General features: G+C 48.7%; 1 protein-coding gene across 5 annotated transcripts in view; it reads left to right on the top strand.

The window, feature by feature from the left end:
• Window positions 1-26,750, top strand: part of kdm6ba (lysine (K)-specific demethylase 6B, a) — a 76,193-nt gene that overhangs the window by 39,556 nt on the left and 9,887 nt on the right. For 4 of the 5 annotated variants that reach the window (XM_018744417.2, XM_018744418.2, XM_018744420.2 and 1 more), the window contains 8 exons: window positions 23,847-23,987; window positions 24,080-24,203; window positions 24,328-24,423; window positions 24,661-24,802; window positions 25,317-25,391; window positions 25,463-25,633; window positions 25,883-26,032; window positions 26,263-26,667. In XM_018744417.2, coding sequence (XP_018599933.2) covers window positions 24,085-24,203; window positions 24,328-24,423; window positions 24,661-24,802; window positions 25,317-25,391; window positions 25,463-25,633; window positions 25,883-26,032; window positions 26,263-26,667 — 1,158 coding nt within the window. In that variant the 5' untranslated portion in view covers window positions 23,847-23,987; window positions 24,080-24,084. Of the gene's footprint in view, window positions 1-13,484; window positions 13,744-14,140; window positions 14,228-23,846; window positions 23,988-24,079; window positions 24,204-24,327; window positions 24,424-24,660; window positions 24,803-25,316; window positions 25,392-25,462; window positions 25,634-25,882; window positions 26,033-26,262; window positions 26,668-26,750 lie in introns of those variants that run through there. The other variant, XM_018744416.2, reaches the window with a different exon arrangement.

Below are 26,750 nucleotides of genomic sequence, written 5' to 3'. Positions count from 1 at the left end.
TTGGACTATAGGTGGGACTCAGTCTGCACTGTGTACACTGTGATTCTTTTTTTTTTCTCTCTCTCCTCCAGAGGCTTGTGGCGTGTGTGTGTGTGCGCGCATGCAGGAATGGGTATGTTTGTATCTATAAGTCATGAACGACTGAGGAGGCAGCATCTTGGCAACACAGTCAGGTGTGTTTTGACAGCTTGGAGACGGCATTCTGAGTACACAGTCCCCCGCTGACCTTTCAGCCCTCCCCCCCAGAGCTGAGGGAGACCAGCGGAAGAGTGAGAGCATGACTGAGAGAGCAGGACAAAGTAACTCGGAGCTGCGAAACATCAAGTCCAAAAAAATGTTGTGCAGTAAACAGAGCGCCGGCCCATGTCCCTATTCCCTGCGGAACTTAAATGCCCCTTCCCCAGCAGCCACCCGTTCACCCCATGCTGCTCTCTGCTGCCGCCGCTTTTGGCTTCACTCACTGTCACTCTGCTGGGCTCAGTGGATTGCGTTACCATGATTTATTATGGCGATTATGTTACAGTGATCAATGGACTTGATCACCACGGGGGCAGAAAGAGAGCCTGGGCTCGTGGGGCTCGGTGCGGCTGGCGCCTTCACGTTGGTGCAGGCGGGTGGCGCCGTGGTTCGAGCTGCTGCGCCGCATGCCACGGACCTAGGTTCAAATCCCGCCTCCTGTTGTTTGGCCTTTGCTCAAGGTACTTGCTCTCAGTTGGTTTGATAGAAGTGACCATGCCACATATTAGAAATATGTAAATTAGTAATGATGATTAGTTGTTTTTGAGGAAAGTGTCAGCTAAAGGAATTGATGTACAGAGTATTTGTCTGCCTTTGACATCTGTGACTCCAGGTTTCAGCACCTTTACCTCACACCTCGCTGTGCCCCGAGTTGCTGTTTCATTGACAGCGTCCCCAACTGTACCTTGAACTCTGTTTACATAACTTACAGTAGCGCCTCTATAGTGGAGCCCATGGGTGTCCTGCATTCCGCTCACACTCTGCTGCAATCCCACTCCCACCCGGTTTCAGTCTCGTCGAATGGAGCGCTGTCACACCAGCCCACCTTCATTGTGCTCAGCGCGGTACTTGCCCTTGTTGGCAGAGGGTACAGTCCTGGGACTCATGTGCCACCTGTTCCATGCTGACGGCAACAGCCCGGTGCTTGTCTCAAACACCACAGACGCAGAGCAGGTGCAAACACGCACTCTTTACCCTGCTTCAGAGCCTGGTTGGCTTTTCACTTCTTGGGTGTAGGTGTGTGGGACGTGAAAGTGGTCGTGTTCACACGGTTCTGAGTGGCTTTGGTTCAGTTCAAGTGTAGTTACTTTTGCCCCTTTGTGTGTGTTCGAGTTTGAGTGTGTGTGTGTTACACGTGCTCTCTAACGGTTTCTCAAAGATTTACACTTAGAGAAAAGAAAAAAGAAAAGACTACACATACGGAGGAGAAAAGTTATTGCACAAAGTGTTTTCCAGAGGTGCTGTAGAGGAGTGTCGGTAACAGATTTCAGGTCGTACAAATAGTGTGCCTTGGCGGCGTGAGCCTGTGTACTAGGTGTGTGTTCGTTGGGGCAGTTGCAGCAGCTTTGTGTGCACATGTGTGCCCTTACTGGTGTGCTGGCCAATGGGGGGCAGGGCAGTGAGTGCATGCTGACATGTGTGTGATTGCGCTGGTGTGTGTGTGTGTGTGTGTGCGCTGCTGAAAGCCGACCCAGTGCTTGGCGCTGAGAGAGGACTCTGTTTGCAGAGCGGGCCCAGGGACCCCAGCGTCTCTGTCCCGTTCATCTGTCAGCACACCGCCCTTCCCCCTCAGCCCCCGAACCTCCTTATCAGTATCCATTTCTACTGGAAGTCAAAGTCAATGTTGGTGCTTTGATTGATTTCTCTTGGTCGTGTCTGGCTCAGCAGTGTAGGATGTCTGGAGCCCTAGTCCTCTTGGAACTCGTGAAAGCGTCTGGTTCGTACAAAAAAAACTGTGTCACTTGCATGTAACATTGTGTGTGGTGAGGGAGTCTGTGTGACTCTGTGTGTTCTCTCGCTCCGCCATCTTTTCCTTAAATGGAGCAGCAGCGTAGTGATGGGAGCCGCCACTTTTGGATGAGAAGGATGTAGGGTCAGATCCTTCCTCCTACATATAACACCATTGATCAAGAAACTTATCGTAAAAATTACCCAGGTGAAATAAATGGGTAAAGGGTGGCACGGCGGCCCAGCGAGTAGCCCTGCAGCCTCACAGGGCCTGGGTGGTGTAAGAGAACATGGGTTCGATCCCCACTCAGTCCATGTGGAGTTTGTATGTTCTCCCCATGTCTGTGTGGGTCTCTACGTAGTGCTCTGGTTTCCTTCCGCGGTGCCAGGACATGAGTTCACATGAATTGGTGACACTAAATTGCCCTTTGTGTGTGTGTGTGTGTGTGTGTGTGTGTGTGTGTGTGTGTGTGTGAGTGAGAGGCTACCCTGCAAAGCACATGCATCCCATGCAGGGTGTGCCCCCCCAGTTTTCCACCCAGTGATTCCAGGATAGGCTCTGGTTCACCATGACCTTGCCTAGGACAAAGCGATTATTGAAATTGGATGGATGGCTGGCTGGATGAATAAAGGGGTAAATCAGTGTAAGCAGCAGAACATAAAGTGCTATGGAGACATGTGTGAGCTGTAGGAATCAATGTAAGTGTGAACTATGGGATGGTCACAGTCCCTTTGCTTCAGGGTCAGTATCCAGTTGCTGTTATTTCCGCAAGGCATTACTCTGTTATTGCACCCGGGGTCGAACAGCTGGGGACTTGGCTTTTTTCTGAGCTTCTCTTTGAGCCGTTCTGGACTCTTTGCATTTCTGTGATTTGTTGAGTTGTTACTCTCGTGGACAAGAGGGCATCGAGCCCTTGTACCCAAAACACTGTCGCCACCACACAAAAATTCAAAGTAAAGTGCTCAGTGCTCAGTTGTGCTCGTGATTTCCGCGCCGTGTCGCTGCACTTTGGTCCTTTGACAGGCAGCGTGAGCAGCGCTCTGTCGTGCCGTTGTGCCAGTGTGTGTCCTCCGTTTCTGTTGTGACCTCTGACCTTGCACACCCCCTCTCCCTTCCTTTTGCTCTCCACCTCAAGTCTCCAGACTCAAGCTCCATTTCCTCTTGGTGTCGTTACCCAACCCCCCACAGGGTGTATCTGTGGAAGTGTGCGTGTGTGCGTGCGTGTGTGTCTATGTGTTTGATCGCGTTTGGTTTAGGGTATCTCAGGACTTGTAGTTTTGTCTGCTTTGTTAGGAATGAAGTGTGTGAGTGTGTCTGGCGGGTGTTTATGCTCAGCACACAGCAGACATGCAGACAGACAATGTAAGCGTTGTGTTTGAGTGGTCTGCTGTTTTCCCTCTACCCCCCTCCCCCCTGCAGAGGCGCATGGGAAAACGGCCTGATGGCTCATGGGTAACAATCGGTTTCTTGAACTCGGCAAGACCAGGTGAACCTGCAGGTGACAACCGAATGATGCTGTGCACTCAAAGGGTCCACTTGGTGTGTTAGTGCTCCTCTCCGCATGTGGACCAGGGTCACCTCCACTATAGGGCAACCGGAGACGGAGGGCCAACCCAAACTGGCCTGTGGGACCCACCCCCCAGCCCAGCAGCGGCGGGTTCCTGCGCTTGGCGAATGTGTGAGCTGCCCGTCTCCTCCACCTCGGCCATGTATTTGCCGTGAGCACGGCTGCGAATAGCGGAGCAGGAGGGCCCCTCCCCCCACCTCCGTGCATCTGTGTCATGTCACTGAGTTCTGCTGTCCTGGAGTAATCTCCCCTCCCCCCATGCTGTCTCTCCCCTCCCCCAGCTTCCTCACGCTGGACTCCTTCACGCTGTGCACCGCAGTGGGAGAGCTTCATCCCAGGAGGGACGCTTCTACTGCGCCCTTGAGTGAGAGGCACTTTATCTGATCTGCTCCAGTAAATATCTTCATACATGAGCAAAAGTGTGAGTCACATGAGCTGTGTGCAGCCATTTAGATTTATTTATTTATTTATTTTTTAAAAAGCATTTGCTGAACAAACATATAACGGTAATGTCCCCGCGAGCCTTGTGTTGGGCGTAATGCTGCGCCTCCGAGTCTTTCCAAGAGGGAAGAAGATGCATGGCTCACTTGTGTAAACGGCAAGGGCGCAACAGCCCCCCCGTCCCTCCACGCTCATTTAGAGTTAACTGGGTAGCCCTCACACGTGTGTGTGGACATTGTCCATTGATGTTTAACGGACATCGTATTTAATACGTGTCTGAACGCTTATGAAAATGTAACAAGAAAGGGAGAAACATTTTGCATGGGATATTTTGCAAATAATGTCATGAAAATTGAATTAGTTGCTGAATTTTCCATTACTTGCCACATTTCCCCGCAGAAGCTCTCTGGCCTGACTGGTAATGGTTTAGGGAGAGCTGGTAGAACATTAGCCGCTCTGCACCTCCTCAGCCGAAGCCCAAAGGGGCTCCTTTAAGAGCTCCGCTGTATTTGCCGAGGTCAGTTAATGTAAGATTAATATAGACCCTGGGACATGTGTGTGAAGGAGCGTGGACACACCTGGTGAGCGTGCGGCCGTTTTGCCCCGGTGGCTCGGTAGACCCGCGAGCTCTCGGGTCCCTCAATCCTCTCGTGGCTCCGAAGATACACACGCTTGTACGGATGTTACGCACAAACTGCAGCAGGAGCCACAGCTGGAGAGGAAAACGGAGAGGACGGGCTCCAGTGCAGAGGCCACCAAGGAGGTCGGCTTGGACTGTGACAGGTTTCTGCAGGTCACTCAGCCAGACGGCAGCGTGTGTTTACGAAAGACGTGTCTACAAAAAACACCTGGTAACACATTGCTGACATGAGACATTTGATGTAGGAATTTGCAATCTCTTGGCGTGATCAGGGGCGAACGGTGAATTTTGAGTGTGCTTTGTGTCGATGAACTTATCAAACAACTATACAAAAATGTGACATGGTATACGTTTCCTAAGAGAGGTTAGTGTGTGTGTCTGAGTGCGTGTGGAAAAGAGACCCAAAGCAGAGGCAGCTGATGAGTACTTCAGAAAAGTGTGATACACTCTAGGTTGTAAGTACACACCCCACCCTCATCTGCACACTTGGTTTGTGGTTTTGTTTCACATCTCGGATTGTTTGGATGCTTTAGCAGTGAAACGAAGTGTCTGCTGCAGGTCGGTTGGAATGAACGCGATAGAATCACCGCGACTCCTAAAACAGCCAGTGGCGCAGCTTGTGATAGCCGGGGAAGAGCTTGAGCGCAGCCCTTCGCAGGATGCTCCGAAACGGCTTAGGAACCAAGGAAACAGTGGCAGCGAGGGAAGGGTGCATGGAAACACACCTCAGCAGAGGCGTCGCTCCACGAGTTTCAACCCAGACCTCCGCTGCTCTGGCTCCTCTTGGACACACGTTTAACAGGAAGGCATACTTTCAACATGTCATTGGTTGCCCTGTTCCGGAAGTCTCTCTTTTCCTTGTCGGTGATGGTCTAGGAGGTTTACCAGCTTCCCGTCCCTCGTTCATACAGGCCTGTGTCCTCTTAGAGCAAACACTGGGTGATACTCCCTGCGATACACGCTGTGTGTCTCTGAGCGCAGCTACGTTAGTGAGTGTGTGTCTGTGTTACTGACTGCATGTCACAGCCTTCTACATGTGCGCTTGTTTCTCTCCATTTGCATTTGAAGGCGTGTGTGTGTGTCTTTCTGTTAGGGAGCTTGACAATTTGAGTGTGTGTTCCTGTGAGTGCATGTGGGAGTGTTGTGAATGTGTCTATTTCCGTGAGCGTTCAGCACTGCCTGTGAGCGTGCTGTCCGTTTCCGTGTGTACATGAGGGAGGGATGAAGTGTCTCTGGGAGTCCGTGTGAGACTATCTGAGTGAACATTCTGGATGGTGTGTGTGTCAGTTGCAGCTATGGTGTGACGCAGGAAGTATGGGATTAAACAGTCTGGAGGACAGCCAGGCCATCTAACCATACTCACAGCACCCGTTTTAGCCAGACAGCATCTGTTTTAAGCCAGCGGAAATGTGTGAGTGCGTAAGATAAAAGCATAAAGGATTTTCAGATACGTATATGAAAATACACGCTACAGGAACAGGGATGCTTATGCAATGTGAAGTCGTGTGTGTGAATCCATGACACATATGTGCTGTGGAGGGTGGTAGAATGTGTGTCCTGTGAATGCTTTGGTAACGTAGTGTGAAGGCACGCGGTGTGTGTGTCGGTGTGCCGAGGGCAGCGGACATCCATGTGGAGACCATGTGTTGTGTGTGACGAGAAGGAGAAGAAATGCCCCTTTGTGCCTGTGTCTTTTAGTGTGAACAGATGCTGCTGGACAACAGCTTCCCTGCATCTCCCAGTGTGCACTGCAGTGAGACACAGCAGTCCAAATCCCCCACAATGCACTTCTCCCAGGGTGAAGTGAGAGGCCAAACGTATTTACAGCAGTTCAGTCTTCTTTCCATCAGAGCAACTCGTATTTCCCACGGTTCACTTCTCAGTCAACATATGTGTGTGCTTTGGACATTTGTAGAAGTGTGTCCATGTGCACATTTGTCCACTTGTGCCACTTCTCTCTGTCATGTGGTTTGGCCCCGTGCCAGCTATGCCAACATGAATGAGTGACAGATGTTTAGAGGAGTTTTAAATATTCATGAAAGTAAATACTGTGTACAGGGGGAGACTTCACTGCTTGGCCTCCGAGTTGTTTTCATTACTCATTCGAGACAGGCAAACGGGCGTAGAAACTGAGCCCGTTTTGGACACTTTGTTTGTGTATTTAAATGCATAGCCAGTGAGATTTTCCCATCGCAGATTCATCTGTATCTCTGGGGGTAACTCAATGTACGTGTAATGTGTTGATGTGTGTGAATGTATCTCTGCGTATTTGCATGACTGTGTGTGTGTGTGTGCGTGTGCGTGTGTATACATGTCTGCGCATGATTTTGGCTGGGGTCAGGGTGCCCTCGTATGGAGTACACGTACTTATTTATGAGAAAGAAAAAAAAAACTGCATACGCGCACATCTACATTTGATCTTTGTAATCCAGACACAGCTAACCGTGACCTTTTCTGTCAGATGTAAATCAAAAGATCACAGACCTGAAACCAAAACCTCAGACCCTCCTCCTACTTCCTCCAACACACACACACATGCAGCGTGGGAGGGGGATGCTCTCATTTGGGACACTGTGTGTATGAGCAGTAACCCTGGGTGTGAGGTATGGGGACACACTTGCCACGATGTTCTTGTCCACAACGTGTGTCTCAGCAAGAAAAGGCAGGAGGATCTTTGGTTGGCTCTTCGTGCTGTTGTGTGCGTGAGACATCTGGTGACCTAACATGAGCAAGCTGCTTTACTCATCACTGACTCAGGTCTTTGACCACATGACACCCCCAGACATGTCCGGCTCTTGACAAACCTCCAAGTGCATCTGGCGTTGTCTCCCACGGACTGAGCTCTTCTCGCACATTCACACACAGCATTAACGGAAAGGACAGGAAGTCCAACCGAAAGGCCACCGGAAGAGCTCAGTGTAGCAGCCCATGTAGAAGCCGAACGGAGGGGACTTCTGCCGTGGATGTTTGCGTTTGCGTTGGGAGTCTGTAGTTCATCTGTCATTCACCGTATGGAAGGCTGAGCTCCTGCGCGTTATAAATGATCTCCAGCGCGAACAATGCGCTCAGTGCGATGATGTGATTTTGTGTGCTGACAGCATCCGTGCCATGAATGTGTGGTGTGTCTCCAACAACAACAGTCCCCCGGAGGAGACTGTGTGCCTGGGGGGAACACGAGTTCCTGACCTGTATAACTAACACTGCCTCATGAAGGTCACGGGTCAAGTGCTTTAACCACTCCGCCTTATCATGGCACTAAACATGCCTTATTTAATTATGTGACGTTTCAACACAGAGACATGTACATTCGAGCTGTACGAAGACTAATGTGTAGCGCGCACACACGCACACAGTCTGAAACTGCTTGTCCCATGTAGGGTCGCGGGGAGCCGGAGCCTAACCTGGCAACACAGGGCGTAAGGCCAGAGGGGGAGGGGACACACCCAGGACGGGACGCCAGTCCGTCACAAGGCACCCCAAGCGGGACTTGAACCCCAGACCCACCGGAGAGCAGGACCCGGTCCAACCCACTCCATCACCGCGCCCCCTAATGTGCAGCAGAGTAATATCAAAGTAAACAAATAGTACTGTGGCTGTTTACACGTAACGCTGAGCCCCGTTTGCGAGGCTGTTGTTCGTGTTCCAGCCACACGTCTGTTCAGCCCTCCCTTGTAGAGTCATTGAACATCTGTTCGGACATCGGTGACCTAAAAATACTCCTGTTTTGGTTTTTGCGTAAACTTGTCTGTGAATCCTGAGATCCACTCACTGTTTATGTCTGGTCGGTTTGCGTGTGTGTGAGAGACCTTTGATTTTATGTGTATGACATTAATAGTGAGACCCTGTTCATAGTGAGATCAAGTGTGTGGGAGCAAGTATGTTGGTTTGTGTCTGTGTTTTGTATGTCTTTACAAATTAGTCAATGTAAGAGTGTGTGTGTGTGTGTGTGTGTGTGTGTGTGTGTATAAAAGCACAGCTTGGTGCTCACCAACAGAGCAGGAGGTGAGAGACTGGATCCCCGTTCCTGTCAAGTGGTCGTAGCAGCTGCATTGCTGGTGTGGAGGAGGACAACTAGGAGTTGGTGTAAGAGGTGAAGTTTTAAGTGGGAAGGTCAGAAAGGGGGCGGGGGGACTATGACATTTGGCTTTTTGCTGCAGTGTCACCTGGGAGATCCTCACACCAAGCCTAACCCTAATCAGCAGAGGAGATTGGCACAAACGGCGAGAGCTTCGTGTATGACAGATGGTTTCAGTATCACTTAATCATTTGGCATTTATTGTTGCGCTCGGCTCCTGGGCAATTTAACATTTACTTTTTTACCTTAAGTGTGCAGAAATACAAGTATCACCGTCAGAAGCTACTTGCATGTATCGATGAAGAGCCCTCAGAAAGTGAACTTGCACAACTGTCCCTTTCTGTTTGCAGGAGAGACCAAAGTTTTGGGCTGGAGCAAACAAGAACATTCATGTGTTTGTGTGCCTGTCACTGAGAGATAAGGAGGTCGCACGTGTGTGTGTGTGTGTGTGTGTTTAAGTGCTTCAGTACACATAAACTTGTGGATGGAACGCACAATAAAACGTTACACATTTATGCTTAAAAATGTCAATGGTGAGGCATTTAAAGTACGAAGAAACAGTTTGGTTCCCTGTGGTAAACTGGTAAACTGTAGACAGAGTTGAGCAGTGTCCTAATGGGTGGAGCGTTTGCGGTGCTGGGTTTTAAGTAACCTGTGGACCCTCGCTGTGTTGCAGTGTGTGCTGATCCTCAGCCGACCAGCATGCTGCTCGCGTGAAGAGTCCGAGCTCAGATTCCCGACTTTTCCTGCCGACCACCTGTAGCGCACCTGTCCAGGTGATTCCTGCGTTTCTGTGGAGACACCCTTGTACACAGGCTTCGTCACAAAGTCCTGTCCCAGGACCGTTTGCTCATACCATGCCTGGAGGTGGGGGGAGCCTGGGAGGAGAGAGGTGTCAGAGGAGATGGGGAAGTGAAAGGGTGCGGGCAGAGGGAGGAGAGGCCTGGGGGAGCCAGGGCTGAGTAAGAGAGGAGTGGGCAGGCAAGGAGAAGGGAGAGAGGCCTGTCTTTGTCAGCACTGAGGGGGGGATTATGTAATAGTGCGTGTGAGTCGACCAGCCCGTCATGCCTGCCAGACCCCCCTCCCCACGCTCAGAACTCCCTCAGGGCGTGAGTCAGCACCGCACCGCTCATGCCAACAGGGACAGTGTTTATTACTCTCCCGGTGTATATGTGTTTGTTTGTATGTGCCCGCTATGTCAGAGTATCGCTGTGTCCCATAGCGTGAAGGATACTTGTGGTCTTTGGTGACTGTGTGTGTGAGAGAGTGAGAGAAACGGCAGGTGAACCCGTGACTGACTCATTACACACTGGCTCCCAATCACACAAATGGGAGGCTGACCGATTGCCTTACCACGGCCAGGGGTAGAGGTACAGTTTGTACTGGTGACACATCTTCCTACTACTACCACCACCACCCCACACATACACACACACACCAATGATGTGGTAGTGCCTGTTGTCTGGAAGTCTCATTAATAAATGCTTGAGAATCCAAGTGCGTTTTCAGGTTAGGTTTGGTAATTTCTCAAAATGATTACTTTCTTCTTTCATTAAATACTCAATGGAACGTGTTCCCTTTTACACAGAGCCCTTTATCTGGTACCGGCAGTGTGCTCCACTGCTCTATTTCATACTTTTGATTTCGATTACCAGGAAGCTCACACATGCTTGTAAGCATATGGTATGGGATGTACATGCGCGCACACACACACAGCAATACTGATACACATCCAGAATAGCACACCTACACTCTCATATACTGAAAAACATTTCCACAAAAAACACAAAGTACTCCTGCTATCAGTTTGATCTGTGAAATAGTCTGCCGCTATCTGAAAATGTTATGGGGAAAACCCGTTTAAAATTCTTCCTTTCGTAATACATTCTAATCACTTGGTTTCTCATTCTGAAAATGTATGTATTGCATAAAAAGAGTAGAAGTCAAACTCTTATCTAATAAATGGCATTTAACTTTTGATATGAATAAATGTCAGTGAGTGTTTATTTTTATGCAAGGCTATACAGTATATTGAAGAGTGTGTGCTGAGTTTGACTAGTTTTTGAAGATATGTTTCTGTATATAATGTTGAATGATGCATGTACACACATCTTGCTTCAGTCGCAAGTGTGAATATCTGTGATTTTCATTAACCTCTCTTGGTGCGCACTTCTCTCACACACATGCTCGAGTAAAATGAATCCAATTGTATCTCTAAAGAGCAAAATGACTATAGCATAAAACAAGAGCACCCTCTACCAGTATTGATTTAACTGCCAGAGGATACAACTCTCCAGATGCTTTGATTTATTTCTTTCATTCTTAACATTTTGCAGCTGCAAGTCAAGTGCTGGGCAGTTGTTGTGGGGAAAAAAATATGTAACCACAAGATAAGCCTCTATCCAGGAAAACTGTAAGATATATACTGTACATAACCCAAATATTGTTTTGCTTGCTCATGCAGCTCATAATAGATGTTTACATCATTATACTTTTACACATGGTCATATCAGTTTAGAAATGGTTAAATGTTTGTATTGTAACTATTTACTATGGTCCAGAGGTAGCATAGTAGTTAGAGCTGCTGCCTTTGGACCCAAAAGGTTGCAGCTTTGAATCTCACCTCCTACTGTAGTACCCTCGAGCAAGGTACTTACCCTAAAAAATTGCTCCAAAAAAATTACTCAGCTGTATAAATGGGTAAACAGATAGATGTAGCTTAACTTCATAAGTCGCTTTGGAGAAGTGTCAGCTAAATGAATAAATGTAGTAGATATTGACCATCCATATTTTGAGTATTTCAGTAAAATATTTTTCTATACACATTGTATTTGACTTGTTTTTGATTATCTTTTTCATGCACTTGTGCTTCAGGGCAGTAGTTGCTAAGTTTGCCACTGTACTTACAAATGCAAACTTGATATTTTTTCATGGTATATATGTGTGTATATAGTATGCTTATTTGTGTGGTATACATTGATGACATCAGTCCTTCCCCCCACCACCACCACACAGTGAAGTGTAGTTAAAATCACATGTGCACACACATTGCCAAAAGTGATCACGATTAAAACACCATTAACATACATGCAGCAAACTAACATTTTTCATTCACGCAAATGCTGTCATACACATACATTCTCACATACCATTTCAACTGATCTTAGCATATGTGTACTTTAGATTAAAAAAAATTGTATACATATAATTACATGTATACATTTGTATACATATAATTCATTAGTTAATATTTTACATTTAGCAGATACCTTTGCCCAGGGTGTCTTACAGTTCTAGACTGACTGCACTATGTTACAAGTATCCACTATTCCACACAAGAGACCAATGTAACACAGTCACATACACACACCAGGGTCATGGGAGGGAACCCACACAGACAAAACCAGTTCATATTTTCAAAGTAAATATAATTGAAGGACCATCAGAAGGAGCTCAGAGTTTCTCTTGTTTAGCTGGCATTTTCATCCCAGTCAATTTCAAAATGTCTTTTGGAACATGGGAATGTTTGTATCTGGAGAAAAATGTAGTGCTGTGCAGTGTGTGGGGAAAGGCTACATATGGAAATGTCTCTGGTGGTTTGTGGAGAGCCTGAAAGAAACTCCTCACTGCATAGGCTCAGATGTGCAGTTCCGGAATGAGAAGAGCCCAGATCAGCGCAGAGCCCACAAGCCTGAACCTGTGATAGGACATTACTGCACCCCTGAAGCTCCCACCAATAATCATTTACATATTTAGATGAGAATTCATCATCTTTTTGGCTAGTATTTCACAACATCTCCAGGTTGTGATCTCAGTGCAGTTATTTAGCCAAAGCAGCCCATGTTTTCTAGGTCAAGCACTGATGGTACAACAGCTAGGGCTGTTGCCTTGTGATGTGAAGGAGCCAGGTTCGAATCCTCTTCTTGCTTTAGTACCCCTGATCAGGTGCTTACCTTGCTTGATTTGATGCCAGAATACCCAGCTGTATAAAACTTGGGTAAGTCATTGTAAAGTTGAATGTCTATCGTAGGAAGGCGCTAGTTGGGACAAAGCAAAGGCGTCATCTGAACGAAGGACAATGGTGTGAATCAATGTTTTTGGGAACAGTCATAGATAGACACGGTGGTGGGGTGGGGGCAGAGCTGACACCACTGAGTCCCAACGCAAACACTCGCATGTCACAGTCACACTTGCCCAGTGGAACAACCTGTGCAAGGAGCTTTCTGTCAAGTGTCGCTTCTGGTGTGTCTGGATGGCTGCACCGTCCCCTGGTTGCCCTCTTTCTTTCGGCGGCCGCCGAATCAGGGCCACGCACTACATGAGGTTCATTTACAAGATATTGGTACTTTCGCTTTCTGTCCTGTCGTCTTATAGTTTCCCTTCTGCTGCTGGGCTGCTCTTTCTCGTCCCACGGCGCTGCAGACCCTTCGTTAAGTGGCTCCAGCACTCGTCTGCCGTCAGGACTTCAGTTTGTGTAGGGGGGGGGGGGAAATGCGGCGGCCTGGAAAAGAGGGAGGAGGTCGTGTTAAAGTCGTAAATACAAACTGGCAGAAAGCGCAGCGGTCGCCGCGATTAAGGTACACGAGACGCAAGTCTACCTTAAATGAGACGGTCGGCGGCGGTCGCGCTCTCGTTTTTGGTGCCAGTTTGCGCTGTCAGGGAATTCCGTCCGCGCGAGGAGCAGTGACGTCAGTGGTGGGAGGGCGGAGCCGGAGCGGGGCTTGCGTGGTGAGATCATCGTCGTCGGCGGAGCGTGGAGTCGAGCAGTGTCTCCCTTTAAAACAGGGCTCAATGTAAGCGTGAGCCGACCCGTAGCTCAAAGAGCGAGGGACTTAAGGAGCAAAGAAAGAGACGAACCCTCTCAACACCGAGTGCCCAGCTCGCTGACCCGTTCGAGTTACGAACAGTTCGACAGAAGAGGAAGTTATTTTGCTCTCAAATTTGTGACGGAATTCCAAGTGAACGAGTCTTCGTGTGGGCTTCAGTGGAGAGGAGGAGCGGCGAGCGGAGCGGCACTGACCGGGACGCATCGGCGCTATCGTTGCCCGGATACGGTACAAATGGACAACATTGTCCCACCGCTTTACTCGGATCTAAACGACCGACCCCTCGCGCCACTGTCTAGATCGTCCGTCTTTCGTTCATCACTTTTTGGCAAATTTTGGTGCTGTGAGCGAAATGGCGAGCAGTTCGTCCCCCCCTCTGCGGCGCGCTGCCCGGTTTAGCACCATTAGTACGGTTATTCCTCCCAGTAATTTTCGTGTAATTTAAAAAACAATTATAGCCGTTTCGTTTCGGAATTCGACCTAAAGTCTAGTAGTTTAATTATATTCCGCATGATTTTTAGGCGCTAATCATGCGGTCTATTATCAAAGGTTGTACTTCTGTTCCCGTACAGTCAGTGTTTTAGAGCTTTCAGTTTTCCGTTGTAATGTGGTGTCTGTTCAACAGACAGCTGCCTCTTCCGGGGCTCCGTGGACTAAAGGGCCCGCAACGTGGGACAGCTGTACCAGCAGGACGAGCTCACTGTACACGGAGGTAAGTGGGCTTTATCCCCGAGCGCTTTGTGAACCGCTTTGCGCTGTTATCTGTGCGTGCCTGCGTGCGCGCCTCCGTGTGCGTGCTGTGCGTGCGCATGCGGCGATAGCGTAAACATGACGAATTCCCGACATTCTCCGAACTCGTAATCTTGCAACAGCCGACAGGACAGAAATGCGAGCGCGCTGGAACAGTTGAACCGCTGTGTGTGAACGCGGAAGAGGTGCGCGCGCGTGCTCTTAACTCGTTAATGTCCGAGTTATTTTTCACAGTGAGAGAGAGACGCGCGCTGTTCACTAGAGTAGTGAGGTCGTTGTTCTCTTGTTTTCTTTTTGCTCGCTAGCGCGCCGTGGAAGTAGCAAGAGCGGATGGCCCACGTGTGTCCGTGGGAGGGGAGGGGTGTATGAGTGTGTGAGAGACAGGACGGCCCTGTGTAAAGGTATCCCACGCTCCGGGGGGTGGGGGCTGAACACGAACACTCCCTCATTGTGCTCATTGAGAACCGAAAGAGGCTCATTTGCATCCTCCTCCTTCCTCGCGCGGGGGGCGGGCTGTTCGCTCGTGAGAGTTTCTCAGAACGGTCCGAGAACTGACACACGCAAACACACACGCACGGAGGGAAAGATGACTTATCACCAGACGCTTTCTTCTAAACCCCGCAGTGCTTTGTTGATAACGGTTCGTTTTAAGTGTTACTGGAAGTGCGGGCAGTCACAGTGAGTGGATGCGGTGTTTTGTCCCGCCGGGCGGCGGTGTTCTCGCTGACGGAAAAAATCCCCCTCCGCGAGAATCCGCTTCCCACAGACCGATTGACGCGGAAACGAGCCGGTTGCACCCTTTGAAGACGGGGAATTTGGGGTTGTAAAGTGTTTGAAGTGCCCGCTGGCAAGTCAATGTTGAGCACGTTTAGGGGCGAGGAAAGCAGCAGCAGCACCAGCACTGCGCTGCGTTCACCTGAACATCGCGAGATTTGCGGCTGCCTCAGCCTGCTGGGAATGCTGAATACTGAGCGGCTGCACACCACGAACAGACGGTTCCTAAAATAAGCTCTTGTACTGGACGAATAAGACAAATGTTCAATAACTGCACATCTCCTGATGTAGAGAAAGCCTGTGTTCTAGCGGGAGACCGTATGAATCATCTGCTGTACAAGTGAAGTCTGCAGTGTTGTTGGTATTTTTGCTGGCAAACTGCCTCTCCAATTTGTGAATTTAACTGGTGCTTTCTCTCTCTCTCTCTCTGTGTGTGTGTGTGTGTGTGTGTGTGTGTGTGTGTGTGTGTGTGTGTGTGTGTCGTGGGGCGGGGTCCTTGTACGAATGGGTAAGGCAGTGTTATTTTTTTTAGTGGACAGTCCCAGGCTGGAAATGGGTTAGCTCCTGTAAACTTCTTAGTCAACTAATACTGTGAAGCCCAGTGACAGAACGAGATTTGGCCTCAGCTGAACGCAGCTGGCACTTCTTGGGTTAGTGAGTCAACGATGGTCCTGACTGAAAGATTTTCTTGAATCTGGCAAGTAGAAATCTTCATGAAAAACGCATTTGTCTCAGTTAAAAATCTTGATGAGAACAACAGGAAAGGGCTGAGCTGTCACTTCACCTCTTTCGTCTGTTTCTTATAAGAGCCTACTCATTGTTTGATTCTCCTGAGAGCAGAGCTTTCCAATAAGTTGAAAGCACGTGTCTGTGTTTACAGTCAGCTCACCCCTCCTTGCTAGGCCAAAAGACACGGGCCGGCAACATCTTGCTTCTCTCTGGGGCATTCCCTTCAGCCACCTGTCCCTGATGAAAGCATGCGTTGCGTGCGCTTGAGCCGTAAGTTTTGTGTGGGTGTGTCTTCGTGAAACGGAACTGTTTTCTCATCTGTGTATGTTGAGTTCCAGAGATTTGTAAGGATAGAGGAACTGGGGCGATGGTGAAATGGTGGCGTTTGCCGTATAGAAACCGATTTCTCGGAAAACGTTCTGCCTCTTGCCATGATAGCAAGTGCTGGGGAGCTCGCTCAGGCCTTCTGCTTCTCTGTGCCGTGCCCGTTGCCATGGTCTGCTAGCCCAGGTGTTCTAACATAGCCACTATCTCACTTGGCAATCAGTTGAACCACCATAAAAGGACCAGACTCTAAGGAGCCTGTTTGGGTCCAAAGACCATGACCAAAACCTGGAACACTTGTCCACTGAAGGATCCACAGAAATTAGTTGTACTGTACATCAAGAAGCACTCTTGAATTCAACTCGAAGGTTGTTATTCTTAGCTGATGCCTTTATAAAAGGAGACTCACAGGAATACCTTTTAAAAAGGCAAAAAAAAAGCAGTTTGCTTACACAAACGGGTCGATTGTTGTGCAGCTTGAACCAGCATAGTCCTGCAGTCCAGTGTTATGTAGCTCTGTAAAGCTGTTGTGTACATTGCTGCGAACTTGTTGCGGTGCGGTACGGTGCTAACCTCCAAGGACCATTTCTGATGCAGTGGATTGGACCTGTTTGAACCAGTGAGTCATGTTGAAAGCAGACACAGTGAAAGAACTTACTTGTTTTTAATCAGTCTTCCTCAGAGGGGGGTGCAGTGGCATGGTGGGTTTGGTTGAGGCCTACCCTGCGGTGGGTCTGGGGTTCGAGTCCTGCTTGGGATGCCTTGCAACAGACGTGTGTCCCCTCCCTCTCCACCCTTGTGCCCTGTGCTGCCAGGTTAGGCTCCGGCTCACCGTGAGCCTGCCCAGGAAAAGCAGTTGTAGACGTGTGTGTGTGTGTGTGTGTGTGTGTGTGTGTGTGTGTGTGTGTGTGTGTGTTCAGTCACTTGTGACTACTGGGACATTTTGGTAGAGAGCAAACGTAAGAGATGCCGTGACTTTGTGCTTATTGTTTAGTATTTGAATTAGCCACCCCAGAGACTGGGCTGGCATAAAATGATGTTGCCATGACAGAAATAATTGTTGGTTTTATCCTTGAGTGTCCAAACATACCGGCTTCATGAGATGATATTTGTCAAGTCTCAGGATTGTGTTTTTTTTTTTTTTTTTTTTTTTTTTTTTTTTTAAATTTATTTTTATTTATTTATTTATTTATTTTTTATTATTTTTTTTGGGCAGTCTTTGAAGCTTTTTCCAGTGGGGAGGTTTTTATCGGAGGTACCATCTAGTTCCTTTAGTGCTACTTGATTGTTGCATTAGTCTCTTCCAGGAAGAACTCATACCCTCCAGTTATCACTCTCCTTTTGTCTGTATTCCTTAAGCAAGCACCAGGCGATGCGCTGATTCGTATCATGGCAACCGTCTCCAAGGGAACAGAGGTTGGCTGACTTTTCTCCAATTTGGGCCTGTTCTTGCTTTCTAGTATTTATGTCTTTATTCTGCTGCTCCATCCTGTATACACATGCTCACACCCCAGGCTAAAAGAGGACAGAACCTGAATGAAAACTATACCAGTTTTTGGAAGTAAAATTTTTTTTTTTTTGCTGGAATTATTGTTTACCTTGTTCAAATGTTCTTGCGGTGTTCATCTGTTGGGACATGTTGTGATGCAGTGAGTGTGCTCCTGATCTCAGATGCCATCAGTGAAGATGGTGTGCATTGTAGATGCAGTCAAGCACATGCAGTACAAGTACTCTTCAATACGCACACATGCGATCGTCTCCGTCATCAGCACTTTACACAGTTTTGCAACTATGACGTACAATCAGATACTTCTAGACACTTAAACTTCTCACATCTGTACAGGTATTGACACGCAATAATGTAGCACCTGTCCCTCGCTGGTCTTTACTGCAGTGCCTTACAAACGTGTGATTGCACTCCATAGTGGCCACCTGCTTCCTAAATATGACACACGCATGTGTATTAGTTTCACTCTGAAATTGTGTCAAATCAGCCCTTGGAAATGTTTTGTTTTTTTTGAGCAGTATTACTGTCACACAAGATCTCTTCTAACACACTTGCTGTTTCTGGCAACCAGACTGTTTTCCCTTGCTCCTCGCAACTTCTTTGAAAGCAGTCAGGTGTCTGCTGGCAACACTGTTCCAGTTTCTACCAACCTGGCGCCTTGTCATATGCACACAGACCTGTTGTTGTGCAGCAGGTGCACCTGCATTCCTCTCCGTACCTCTTCCATCTGTCTCCTATCAGATGGAACGACGAGCAGGTCCAGTTTCAGGGGTAGCGTTCAGGGACCAGCGCGTCAGTGTGCTGCACATGTAGGATGAGGTGCTGGTTGCCACATTGGAGGAGTGTCACTGCTGGTTGGTGTACATGCCATTATTGTTCCACAGGAAACCACATGTTGAAACCCCTCACCCCCCCCCCCCCCCCCCCCCCCAATCAGGAGGCCCACTTCCTGTGACTCTGACAGCAGCTTCCTGTCTGATTACAGCTCCTCTCCTTGCTTCTCCTTTTTGTATGCCAAGTACATGCATTGGGGACTGTGTACCACCCCTGTATGTCTGTTTGTTTTGGGGAAAGGAGGTTTGGGGTTTGGCATTCAAACTAAAAAATGTGGTAGACAAGAGATTTCCATGTGCCGTTTTCTCTGGCGCAACACACACAGGACAAGGTGGGGAGACTGAATTATGACACTGCTGATCTTTATTCCACACTGATGGATTCACTCTGAGGGAGTGTTGCCAAGAAAGACATACTTCTGAAACACAGAAATGAAAATCCAAAAGTTGTTGCCATTCTTATTCCATTGCATAAAGGATCAAAACAGGCCTCATGACTAATTGCTGAGATTTGAACGGAATTGATTTATCACAGTAACTGTGGAAATGCATGTGGCCTTGGTAATTATGGGAAAAAATGTCTTTCATAGAGGAAAAATGGCAAAGTTCAGAAATTTTGGACCGCTTATTTCTGCCTGGATTGTCTCAAACCTTAGAAGTCGAAATTACCCTAATGCGGCATGGTAAAGGCAGCGGATCAATATCTACAGAATTTCATAAACAACCTACAGTTATGACTGGCCTGTGATGGTGCTTGAAATAATTGGCATAAATTAAGGAAGTGTAGTTCTCGCTTAAGTTTTTTTTTTTTTCACTTTCACTTCCAGATAAGTGGTTTTTTTTTTTTATTATTATTAAATTTTTGAAAAAATAAACCCTGTCCCTTAAGTGACTTGACTTCCATCAAGTTATAGGCCCTGTCTTGACTGCACATATTCCACTAAAGTGTGTTTAGTTTATTAGGTGCTAACGTCCATTCAACTTTGTTTGATACGCGTTAAGCAACATATTTAGATGAAGCAGTTTGTAGTAATTTTGTAGAAGCACCGAATTGGTCCTTGTTTAACTCTGTGTTGTGGACACAGGCTCTTTTTGTATGTGTGTGTGCGCGTGCGGGCGGGCGGGCCTTAGGGCTCTTGGGGGGCCGAGCTTGCTGCCAGCACAGGGTGACCACAGGCTGCTACATTTATGTGCCCTGGTATGACCCTGAGCTTTTTGATTAGGGTGTGTGTGCGATCGTGACAAGACAGCCCACGTTCCCAGTGCCGTACCACACGCGCTTGCACAGGCCCGGGGCGAGGCAGCGGGAAAGTGAGAGAAGCACAGACGTAGGTTTGAGCTGTTCCTGCTGGTTTCTGGCGTCACGTTCCTTCCTTATCTGGAGATGTTGCATAATTCCAAAAAGAAGAGTAGGAAGTGCGTGTGGCACATTTGTGCTCGTTATTTCACAGTCTCCCTTTAGCCTTTGTAGTATACAGTAATGTCTCTTTCTCAAACACACACGACTATTTATAGCCTTTGAACCCAGCTCGCTTTCCCTTGCCCAAAATGCTCTCCTCTCTCAGCAAGGGGTTTGTTCCCAAAATGCTACAAGTCAGAATCCATGGAATCAGTGTAAGTGGGCCCCGCTATCTACTCTTAGTGTGTGTAACGTGAAGGGTGGTGGGTTAGCAGGACTTTTTGGTTAATTTCTTGCAGTGTTATGGTACCTTACCTGGACTGGGGTGTGTGCCCTGTCCCTTTCCGTGCACGTGTGTGCTTTCTCATTGCGTGTTGTAACACGCGCTGGCTTGGCCTGGTGGGGACTGCCTCCCATGACGGGCTCTACAGCGCTCAGTTTCGTCGTTGCTTCCTCGTTGCATATGCACAGCTGGAGGGGCGGTGTGTTGCGTCATCCCTGACAGGAATACCAGATCTCGCTCGGCGTTTGCTGGTTGCGGTGGGTCGGGGAATTCTGGGTAGAGGCCTGGTGATTGTGGCGGTGCTGGTGACAGGAAAGAACATTGGTGATGAGGGGAATTTGGTGACACCAGGGGTGACGTCAGTGGGTAGGGGGGTATCTATATACAGTAAACAAATTTCTTCAAGTCTAGGGTAGTGCGGTATATTTGCAGGAGATTCTGTATGCTTATGCGGTATGTTTTATGGTTAGGCGTGTGTGCCGTACATCTGATGGCGAACTTCGTGCTGTCTTTTGGTTGAAGTGATTTGTGAGGTTGTTGCAGTTCCTTTGCTCGATTACAGGGGGTGCTGTTGTAGGGAGTTGGTACTTGAAAAGGACCCAATGGCTGTGTTAGATGTGAAGGAAAAACCATGTGCAACACGACGCCTCCTCTTTCGCACTGCATACACACTCTGACACACAACGCTACGCTTCGCTTCGGTCACGTATTTCCAGCTTATTTGTTGGTTTTGGTGTTGTGGTACATCGGTGGTGGATTCCCCCTGCCAAAAACCCAACCTTCCTGTTTGCCACAGCGACCTGCACCAGTGTGTCACTGTGATGGCTGAATGACAGAAATTCCCACAGTCGTCACATAGCCGAAATTGCCCGTCACCTGATAATACGTGGGCGTTCTCTTCTGACGTCCCACTGGGGACGAGCTGAAGTTCCGGGGTTAGTCCTTACACTTTGACTCAGCGGGGCTTCCCCGGGACACCTTTCTGCGTCTGTCGCACCCGGAGCCCGGCAGAGATCAGTGCCGTAGCCATTTTTTCCTCATGTCGGGCGCTGGTTTGTCCTTTACCTGCACTGCCCAGAGTATCCAGCAGGAAGCAGTGTCTGTCTCCGCTTCCCTGTGTGTCTTAATTACTCAGCTGTGTAAATGAGTAAATCACAGTAAGTTATGGTTAGAACAGACACCTAACATTGTGTAAATCACTTTTGGGGAAAAAAGCATCAGTTTAATGATGGAATAATGTTCTTGTGGAATACTTTGTCCATTTGTCTTGTGACTGACTGACTGATTGATTCCATGCTGTTTGTTTCTTTGCCAGGGTGTTTCATGGTGTGTCTCTGGGTGTTGAGTGCTGAATAAGGTTGCCGTGGCGGGGCCTTTCTCACCATTCTCTCAGCTGCCATTGTTTTCCCTCTGCCAGTTGAGTGTTTCCCCTGGCCTCTCATAAGGAAGACAGTGGTTTTGTTTCTCTTACACACACTTGTGTAGGTGTAATCTAGTCCTGCTTGGCCTGCATTTGATGGGAAGGAGGTGTGCTGTGGTGTCGTCCTGCGCTACAGTCTGACAGTTGGTTTCAGTCAACTTTCATTTCTCGCTCTGGCTGGAGGAGTTGGAGCAGCGAGAGGTGCCAAGGTGCTATAAAGGGGAAAGAAGTATGACTGGCAACAGACACATGTGACATCGATAACTGCTTGGTGTCATCCGGCATCCCCCAGGCCTCCCATCTCCACTGACTGTTGAAGGTTTGAACCTCATGAGGAGCAGCTCAGCTAGTGGGGCCCATATGAACCATCTTCAGGCCTGATTTGGCCTAGTGCTGCAGGACTAATATCCCAGTGCTTTTTTGGAAAGATTATAAACATCCTGCTTTGTCATGAGTCATAGCTGTTCCATTGCTTTTTGATGAGATCTGATGTGTCGTGAGAATCTAATAAGGGAAGCAGATATTGTCAACTATTAATTGTATTAATGCTGTTGTATTAGTTTCAAAAAGCGCTCTACATCTACAAAGTACATTCATTCTTTCATCAGTAACCAACTTTGCAGTGTGGGGTCACAGGGGTCTGGGGTCTATCCTGGAAGCATAGGGTCTAAGGCAGGGTGCACCCTGGATAGGGTGCCACTCCACCGTGTGGCAATAACCCACAGACTGCTGGTAATCTGGAGTCACCAGCTCATCTCAGTCACGCATTTGGACTGAGGGAGAACACCTGAAGAGTGCAATTTCCCACAAACTGAGCTGATCAGAAACAATGTTCAAGCCCATAGTCCTGGAACTGTGAGGCACCAGTGCTATATGCTGAGCACAAGCACAGTGAGATTTCATGCCTTGGGGTCCTGGGACCAGACACAATTTCACTCCATATGTGGATAGTATAGCAACAGCCAGAAACTGCCAATTGATGGTAGAGTATAGATGACCAAGGTGAGGACCCTCACACCGGAAAGCAGCGCAGGAAGGGCCATGGTACACACCGTTGTGGGTTCAGTGTCACCACCAAAGCCACCGTTCTCTTCTAGACACCCAGCTTGACCAGTTCCTCCAGGAAGCGACGCCTCCGCATGGCACAGCTGCAGTGGGCGGACGTGACGGCACCGCGGTGTGCTAATTTTGTTCTCCGTGTTCTAAATGTGGCTTGGCCCCAATGCCGTGACAGACTCCCGCTATTTGCAGGGAACGTACAGTACAGCGAGGCCGCCGAGTGGGAGGGCTTTGGCTAATTTTGGAGCTCTGCATAAGCGCCTCTGCTGAGCAATAGATGTCGCCTGAGGCCATGTCTCTCTCAGCATTTGTGTGCATCCTACTTTTCTTTTCCAGCACTGCTGTGTGTCCTAGTTTTCATCTTCATAGCTGTGCAGTGTGCCCTTCTCTCTCCGTGTGTGTGTGTCCGTGTTCCATAGTGCAGAGGATTCATTCTCTTTCTTTTCCAAAAGCGGTTTAATTCTGAACATGCAGCCACATCCCCCCCCTCAGACTGCTCCTCCAGGCCTGCGCTTATGATGTTATCCCTGGTTCATGTTGTGTGACCTATGCCCGCACGCTTCCAAACAGGCCCTTTCAAAATGTCTCGTTACACTCTGGGAATTTCATTGTTCCTGTATGTGTTCACTACAGGTTGCCTTGGTGACGCATGGGTCTTTGGGTGACCTTACATTGTTGCAATCATAAATGAGTACTCCGTTTCTGCCCAAGTGATCCTTGATGTTTACGCCAATATCTTATCGCTTTTGTTAGCTGGAGAGGTTTGGAGCATCCTCTAGTGGATGAGAGAAGGGATAGGACACCGATATGCAATGGCTGGTGGTTGAAAGAGAGACACACAATGTGCATATACATTTACACTGCATTCGTTCAACAGGCACTTACGTTCAAAGCAATGAAAAACATGGTAAACAAAATTGCATTTCACCAAGATATGGGAAGATGCAGACAAGTGGTCCAAAACCAGTTTTTGCTGTTGACTGATACTGTGTGGGGGGTGTTTATTTTTTTAAAAGTAACAGATAATATAGTGGAAGTCTATGGAGGATGTGTTTCCTTTTTCATCTGGGGATTGTCTTTAAGTTGTTTTCCCTTTTTTTTTTTTTTTTTTTTTTTTTTTTTTTTTCTTCCCCCCCCCCCCTCCCCATTTGCAGGCATCCCTCATTCTCCTATTTCATTTCCCTACCAGATATCTGGTTGAGGTTTTTCTTAAACTAACTCCTGTGCATCACTTCTCTTGTTCTGTCTTGTAGGCAGGAACTGAGAGGACTTGCGCAGACGAGAAAGACGCACCGGGACCGACGGGCGGGCGGACAACACACGGTCTACCCCAAGTGTTGGTGTGTGGCCTCCTCTGTGCTGCAGTGGAGGGCTTCACAGACACAGCTAGTGCGGTGAGTCATTGCGTGAACATATACCAGAAGGCAATGTGTAGGTGTAAATCCTAGTTCTGGACACATCAGTCTGACATCACAATGATCTACAGGCTGGATGCATCACACAGCGGAGCAGTTTGGTGGCCGTAGCTCACGGGACTCCTTCCCCCTGTCCGGACTGAATCACGGACCATGGGCACCCGTGGCCGATCGCCCCTGGGCCCCACCCTCCAGGTGAGCTCATCGGCCAGTAGCCCCGAAGGGCCTCCTTTGCCAGGAGCAACTCTGTAGCACATTGTTTCACACTGCTCAGGTACCGCAGGCTGATGGCCATTCTTTCTGCCTGTCATCTTGCTAGGGGCCCTTCCATTGTCACTCAACCCCATCTTCTGCTCCACTTGCCACCAGGTCACATGCCTGGGCCAAACCATCCCAGTAAATCATTTAACAGTGGGTAAGTTGGTCACACGTGTTCTCTTGGTAAGGGTGGAGTGTGTGTTTGTGAGTATAAATTCCCCAAAGAGTCTAACTCCGAGCTGTGATACTTAAATAATTCATCGGTTTCGGTTCTCCAGTAACTCACAGTGGTGGCTATGCAGTTCATGGTTGTTGGCCTCAAGTATATAAAGAAGTGACGCCCAGCTGAATTGTGGGAATTTCCAGTGAGGTTCTGTGACGTTGCACCCTACAGGCGTGTTGGAGACAAGCTGGAACCACCCCCTCGCGGAGCATGGGAACCCCCCGGACTTCTTGGTGAAGACCCTGGCTATCAGAACATTGCCCGTCCGCACCATGGCTATGGCGTCGCGGCACGTCCTGGCCAGCTGCCGAGGGTAAGAGATGGAGCAGGTGGGAGGGGGAGGGAACTGGGAAGTTAGAATTTATTCTAAGAATGTACTCTTTGGGTGGCACACTGAGTAGCGATGCTGTCTCGCAGTGCCTGGGTGATGCAAGAGGACATGGGTTCAGTCCTCGCTCACTCTGTGTGGAGTTTGCATGTTCTCCCCATGTCTGCGTGGGTTTCCTCCGGCTGCTCCGGTTTCCTCCCGCAGTCTAAAGACATGCTGGTCAGGTTCCCCCATAGTGTGTGTGAGTGACAGAGACAGTGTGTTCCACTGATGTGTGGATGAGTGACCCAATGTAAGTAGTGTATCTAGCAGTGTAAGTCACCTTGGTGAATAAGGTGTGTGGGCTCATAACACTACATAGTGTTTACTGGAAGTCGCTTTGGAGAAAAGCATCTGCTAAATAAATGTAAACGTAAAGGAGTCATGTGATGGGCTCTTTCTAAGCCAGAATGTTGCATTATTAAGCTGTTTGCCTGACTGTCATTTTTCTCCTGGTCAGTATGGGAGCGCTCATCAGCAGCTAGGAGCCAGGAACCACGCCCCACCGAGTGACATGTGGACCCCCCTGGGACAGGTATATAGGCGTTTTGCTCGTCTGTCTGTTACAAGCCATCCTCAGCGTGGCTCACCATGCTTTTCTCACAGTCCCGGCCATTGCAAGGAAAAATGCTTGGAGGTCATCTGAAACGGCCCGCACCCCCCCTCATGGACCACTCGGTCATTCAGCATGCCCCCCCACCTCCACCACCACCCCTGCCCCACAGAGAAGAAGGCCCAAGCCCCAGCAAGAGGAAGAGAAGCAGCAGTTCTGACCAGGTTGGTACCAACTGCAGTCCCAGACTGAGTCTATGCTGCCATCAGTGTGAGATGATCTCCTGTCGCTTTGTAACCTGCTCCCCCCGCCCATATGTCCTGTCTTTTTTTTTATTGTACATACTGTAATAAAATATTAAGATACATTTCTGGAGGCGTATGAAGAGAGAGCACCTCAGTGTGCTGGGTGTAGCCGGAGAGAAGGGACTTATGTGGTAATGACTATCCTTGTGCCGTCTTTGACATCACTAGGGCCCTCACACTGGATTCCAACGAGTGGCCCTGCTGCCCTCACCTCCGCCCCACTATCCCCCTCCAAAACCAAGCTTCTGGAGCCCATTGCATAAGGGGGGTACACCCTGGGCCCCACCTGACAGGAAGAGCAGTCTAGCAGACTTCCAGGTTAGTTTACATTTCATATTCTCCTGAAACCCAGCAAACAGGTCACATAGAATCCATAGAAATGCATAGAATGTTCTCTATTAGGTGCTCATGGGGTGAAACTTAAAAACATGCCCTCTGGAAGTGGACAAAAATATGAATGGCACATATTTGTCATATATATTTACGAGGCAGTTCTGTTTCATAGCTCTGCTTCACCCAGGCCTTGTTTTTGTTGTGTTGACTGCTAGGAATCATCCAAGTCACCGATGGGCAGCTTTTCCTACAAACTCTCTCTCAGCAACCCCTTGCCCATCTCCCCACTTACCCCTGCTGGATATAGCCAGGGCCGTGGGGTTCCCCCGCATTCCCTGAGTCACAACATCCATGCCCATCCGCCCCCTGCCCCTAATTCCCAGCCAGCGATGCCCCCCCTGCATCTTGGCCCCAGTGGGCCTCACCGTGAGCTTTACGGGGGCAGTGACAGCTCACCATCCCGGGACGGAGAAAGGTCAGACCTTCCCTCAGAAAACCTCACCAGCGTGCCTTATAGCCACCTGGCCCATCAGCCCCGACCTGCAGGCAGTATCTCAGCTCTTCATCGTTGCCCCCCAGAGGCATGGAGGCCACAAGGGCAAAATCTTCTCCAAACTCCGGTGAGAAAGCAGCCGCATACTGGTTTCCGCAACACATGAGAATAAATAATCGCAGCAAAGAAGCTCTGGGATTAGACTCGTGT

The sequence above is a fragment of the Scleropages formosus genome, chromosome 13 (genome assembly GCF_900964775.1).
Source record: "Scleropages formosus chromosome 13, fSclFor1.1, whole genome shotgun sequence".
Classification (NCBI taxonomy): Eukaryota; Metazoa; Chordata; class Actinopteri; order Osteoglossiformes; family Osteoglossidae; genus Scleropages; species Scleropages formosus.
The sequence above is the reverse complement of the archived record's forward strand: the minus strand, read 5'-3'. Positions and strand labels throughout refer to the sequence as shown.